At 38.1% G+C, this 5,782-nt stretch overlaps 1 protein-coding gene across 1 annotated transcript; it reads right to left on the bottom strand.

Moving 5' to 3' along the window:
• Nucleotides 1-1,357: 1,357 nt before the first annotated feature.
• LOC143987911 (taste receptor type 2 member 40-like) lies at nt 1,358-5,500 on the bottom strand. Its single transcript, XM_077487092.1, has 2 exons — nt 5,194-5,500; nt 1,358-2,695 (listed from the first exon to the last, which is right to left on the bottom strand). Exon 2 carries the CDS (start codon nt 2,595-2,597, stop codon nt 1,611-1,613), a length of 987 nt encoding a protein of 328 aa, XP_077343218.1. The 5' UTR covers nt 2,598-2,695; nt 5,194-5,500; the 3' UTR covers nt 1,358-1,610.
• Between the last annotated feature and the right edge of the window lie 282 nt (nt 5,501-5,782).

The raw sequence follows: 5,782 nt of genomic DNA, 5'->3' as shown, positions 1-5,782 counted from the left end.
TATTCACAGCACTTCACTTTTTCCACATTTTGTTATGTTACAGCCTTTTTCCAAAATGCATTAAATTAATTATTTTCCTCAAAATTCTACAAACAATACCCCATAATGACAACATGAAAGAAGTTTGTTTGAAATTTTTGCAAATGTATTAAAAATAAAAAAAGGAAACAATCACATCTACATAAATGTTCACAGCTTTAGCTCATTACTTTGTTGAAGCACCTTTTGGCACCAATTGGAGCCTCAAGTCTTTTTGAATATGATGCTAAAAGCTTAGCACACCTCTTTTTGGGCAGTTTCTCCCATTCTTCTTAACAGGACCTCTCAAGCTCCATCAGGTTGCATGGCAGGTGTTGGTGTACATCCATTTTCTGATCTCTCCAGAAATGTTCAATCTGGTTCATGCCTGGGCTCTGGCTGGGCTACTCAAGGACATTCACAGAGTTGTCCCGTAGCCACTCCTTTGTTATCTTGTATGTATGCTTAGAGTAGTTGTCCTGTTGGAAGATGAACCTTCACCCCAGAGTGCTCTGGGGCAGGTTTTCATCAAGGATGCCTCTGTACATTGTTGCATTCATCTTTCCCTCAATCCTGACTCCCAGTTTCTGACACTGAAAAACTTACCCACAGCATGATGTTGCTCCTCTCTCCACAGAGAAACTCTGGAGCTCTGTCAGAGTTACCATCAGGTTCTCGGTCACCTTCCTGACTAAGACCCTTCTCCCCCGATCGCCTAGTTTGGCTAGGCCGCTCGCTCTACTAAGAGCCCTGGTGGCTCCAAACTTCTTCTATTTACAGATTATGGAGATCACTGTACACATTGGGACCTTCAATCCTATAGAAATTGTTTCTATACCCTTGCCCAGATCTATTCCTCGATACAATCCTGTCTCGGATTTGACTTCATGGCTTGGTTTGTGCTCTGACATGCACTGGTAACTGTGGGACCTTATATAGACAGGTGTGTGCCTTTCCAAATCATGTCCAATCTACTGAATTTACCACAGGTGGACTCCAATAAAGTTGTAGAAACATCTCAAGCATGATCAGTGGAAACAGGATGCACCTGAGCTCAATTTTGAGTGCCATGGCAAAGGCTGTGAATACTTTTTTTTTGAGTTCAAACAATATTCTTTCACATTGTCATTATGGGGTATTGTTTGTAGAATTTTGAGGAAAATAATTAATTGAATCCATTTTAAAGCTGTAACATAACAAAATGTGAAAAGTGAAGCGCTGTGAATACTTTCCGGATGCACTGTATGTGATTGCTTTGTTTCTGGAATCATTATTTATGAGAAAAGTCCAAAGGTTTTGGGGCCTAGAGAAGGAATTGAAGCCTGTCATGGACAAGTCTCTGCTTTTGTTGGTTCTGGATAGCAAATGAACCTTTACAATGCAGCAATAAAATCTTACCACATCAGCATTTAGAAGGTTACCTTCAGCTACTTATTTGAAAATTATGACCAAAAGGTTCACAATAAATAAAGAGGGCAGGTGCATACTGATATTATATAGGTTTACTGATGATTTTACGCTGATTATATTGCTTGCTGGTAATACGGATAGTCCTGTCAGTACAACCTACTATACTGCATTCATTACATTGTTCACTCTTTTGGAAAGTGTACCTGTTTCATATGTTTGAGCTTGATAAATAGGACAGTTGGAGTCCTTGGCGTCCTTTTGTTGATTCCTCCTATACAACGGAATACAGTTACAAATACTTGTTTCAGTTTCGGGCTGCCAAAAATAAGGACAATTGACTGTGCGGGCGAGTAACTATAGATGACTACTAAACAAGTACAGAATTCTGGGCTGCTCGGAGGGAAAATATCTATAAAGACCAGGATTTCAGCTACATAAAATGTTATATACAAAATAAGAAGACAGCTTATTGTCCTGGCTGCCCGGATCCGTCCTTCTGCCCGAGCACTCAGTTCTCCCTTTGTATTCTTGTCTGACTTCTTAGTGTTGATAACAAGTGACTTGATGATCAATCCATTAGCAACTCCCACTAAGACCAATGGTAGGGAACAGCTGACAAGGTTACTGGGCAGTAGATATGCAGTGCTCAGTTTGGGTAATGATGCTACCTCACTGTCATTATTTGATATATTTAATTTCAGAGGATCTCTGTAGATGTTCCAGGCTGCAGGAAGGCCAGAAGCCAATGAAATGAATAAGGAAACCAGTATGAGTGGCGGAATCAGTTGAGAACCTGCAAGCTTCAGTCGGATTAAAAAAGGATGAGCAGTTATAACAATCTGCAAATAATAATTGATGGAAAGGCAAACTGTAAACCAGAAGCTGGAATAAATTGGCAGAACGAGAAAGACAACTGACACTGTATAGACTTCATCAGTAAAGTACACATTGCTCTCAATAAAACTCATAAAATCATTGATTAACATAGTGAATTGAAATATAATGTTGGATGTGCAGAGAGTCACCACGATGAGGTCAGATGAGCTAAAATTGTTTCCCTTGGCTTTATCTATAAGGTTCACAACAATGATGAGTAAGTTAGTGAAAACGGCAATGATGGTGCTCAGAGCCAGAATAGTCATTAAGGCCAGAATGAATACAGGAAGCATTAGATATAATGAGAAAAGGCTTAACAATTGTGGAAAAAGGCTTTGCTGTCATTGGTTTCCTGATCCACTTGCCAAAATTAATCCAGTAACATTTATACCTGATAAAGAGAAATCAATGAGGGATAATAATAAACCTTTTAGACAACTTTTATTTACTATTACATCTTATCATATTTTTATATAATTATACCAAAGGCGGTTTTAAGGCTTCTAGGCATTTTACTATTTTGATTTTAAAGATTTACAGCTCTTAAAGACCTCTTCAACAAATATATATATATATATATATATATATATATATATATATACATATACACACACACATTATATATATATATATATATACACACACACACATATAAAGGCAGCGCTACAAGAAAAAACACAGTCCAATTATTTCATGTGGAGGTGTAGGTGACAGCTTTTTATCTCAGTGTGGGAATCAAACACTGTTTGGACTTTCCATATACTCATTATGCCACGTACACACGAGCGGACTGTATGGCATACTTAGTTCGTCATACAATCCGACGGACAGTCCGTCGTACTTTCCACTGAACGGACTTGACCACACACGGATACCCAAACAGTCCGTCGAAAGCTTGCGCGATGACGTGTACAGCACGTACGACGGGACTAGAAATAGGAAGTCCAATACACAGCAAAGCACCCTTCCGCCATGTAAATCCTTTCTGGGCATGCGCCATTCTTAGTCCGTCGAACTAGCATACTGACGAGCGGATTGTCCACTGAAACCAAAGTACGACAGACAGAATTTCGAAAAATCCGAAATTCTTAGTACGCCAGACTGCACGCTGAAAAAGTCCGCTGAAGCCCACACACGAGCGGATTGTCCGGTGAAATGTGTTTCGACGGACTAAGTACGCCATACAGTCCGCCCGTGTGTACGCGGCATTATGGTGCTGACATGCAGCACATGATTGCAATTTTTGAACTACTGTATTTATTGGCGTATAACACTGACCTTTTCACCAGGAAAATCGGATGCAAATAGCGTGTGCGTGTTATACGTCAATACTTAAATTTTAGCTGCCTTATTTAAAATTTAAGTTTTTTTTCCTGAAACTTCCCTCTTAAAATGAATGTGCGTGTTATACACCTGTGCTTGTTATACGCCGATAAATACGGTATTCATGCATTTGCACTAGCTTATGACTGCAAATCTGTAATAATTGGACTGTGTTTTTTTGTAGCGCTGCCTTTATGTATATTTTTTATGTCTCTAATACTTGCTTTTGGTAGGTATATATGGCAGCTGCTTCAGACTTAATTGGTCACATCATTAACTCATTGAGATAAGTTTTAGTGATTTCACCCATCCCATAAGCGCTTAATTTTTGTGGGTAAAGGGATAGATAGATAGATAGATAGATAGATAGATAGATAGATAGATAGATAGATAGATGGATGGATAGATGGATGCACATTTCAGGATGTGTGTCTATTTATTAAATGGAACAAGTGATAATAGGTAATACACTTTTTGTTGCTGCGGATCACCACCATTTATCCAGTTTTTGTTAAAACATATTCAAAGTCCAAAGAAATTTTAAATAAAGCAAAGGTGTCAGTGGCTACAGTTTCCTACACCATCCAAGGGCACTTGGAAACTAGAGAAAACACTGACAGAACAGGCCACACTAGATTTAGAAGACAAATTTCTACAGTAATCAGCTTCAAACGCTGCACAGGACAACATTTTCAAGCACAGTTTAGCAGCAGTTAAAGTAAGTCTCAACTTCAACTGTGACTTCATGCTATATATTTGACATGTTAAACAATTGCTAAAATAGCAAAATAATAAAAAGAAACTTTCCTGTGCAAGGAACCACTGACGGTGGGCAGATGAAGACTGGAAGAAGGTCTTATAGACTCACCAATCAAAATTTAGAATTTTCCATTATGCAGAGTTTCTGCACAATTTAGCATGATGGTTTCTCCGTGTGTGACACCAACTATCAAACATGGAGGAGGAAGCATGATGGTATGGTGCTCTTTTTCTGGATTTAGAGTCAGCAACCGGCACAAATTGGCTGGTGTTCTAAACCAAAAGTTCTATCACAGCATTTTGTAGTGCCATGCAAAGCCCGCTGATGTCTTTTTGATGTCTTTTTGGTAAGGGATTCATCTTACAGCAAGATATTTGCCCAAAACATTCAGTAATAAAACCCTATAAGATGCAGTCACTGTTTGGGTATTGAGGCTGGGTGTTGGTGAATAAAATAGCCCCATCAGTAGAGATTACTCCATCCATGCTATTTATTCTTATTCTTATTATTCTTATTATCTATTCCGTCTGTAGGTGATGCCTAACATTATTGTCTAATAAAGCAGAAACCAAGTTACAATATTAGGTAAAAAAATAATTGTAAATGAATACTAATACAAGAAAATGATTTCTGAATTCCAACATTTCCATTTCACTGCTGCTAACATTGTGAGTCATTCATAAACATTTTAATGGATAACTGCCCCCCATATATGGAATTTGTAAATAAGCTAAAGTGCACTTCGGTGTTACCCTTTTATTCTTAATACACCATACCACTAAAGTAAATTGAAATGACATTTTTACCTTGTCTTGGCATCACGTTCAGAAATCCACTGGGTGAGAGGAAGAAATGTTGTTGTTTCTTATGGATCCTCAGATAGCTAAATAAACTTTTGTAATCTGTATGTCTCTATGTTACATATATTTTTGACTTGGGCTATTTGTTGTTCACTGTGTCACATTGTTGTTCACCGCAGTTGATGCACTTACAAATAATTTATTGAATATGCAATATTTACAGTAGAAAAAGTTCTTTAGCAATAGTGGGTTCTGTAATAACCTTTTGGTGCTTTCCTGCACATAGAAAGCCCATGGACATTGTAAAGCTACATTATTCTGACCTGTCTTGGGAGTAGTCAGCCTTTCATCTGCTTTTATGTGCGTTATGATTGAAGGGAGCGTCAGTGCTCCAACGCTAATTATATGCCTTTAACCTCTCTTGATTCCCATAGCTCCTGAAAATGATGACATGACACAACATTAAATACATTTTATTTAGGAGCTATTATAAGTGTGCTGAGTGGCTACTACTGATTTGTATGTAATTTTGCCTCATCTCTGGAGTACATGAATTCACTTTGCTATTGCTAACAGCAGGACCATGTAACATTAC

The sequence above is a fragment of the Lithobates pipiens genome, unplaced genomic scaffold (assembly GCF_037356315.1).
Source record: "Lithobates pipiens isolate NorthernLeopardFrog02 unplaced genomic scaffold, aLitPip1_a1.2 Scaffold_1, whole genome shotgun sequence".
Lineage (NCBI taxonomy): Eukaryota > Metazoa > Chordata > Amphibia > Anura > Ranidae > Lithobates > Lithobates pipiens.
Note: the sequence above shows the minus strand (reverse complement) of the source record. Positions and strands in the feature narration are given on the sequence as shown.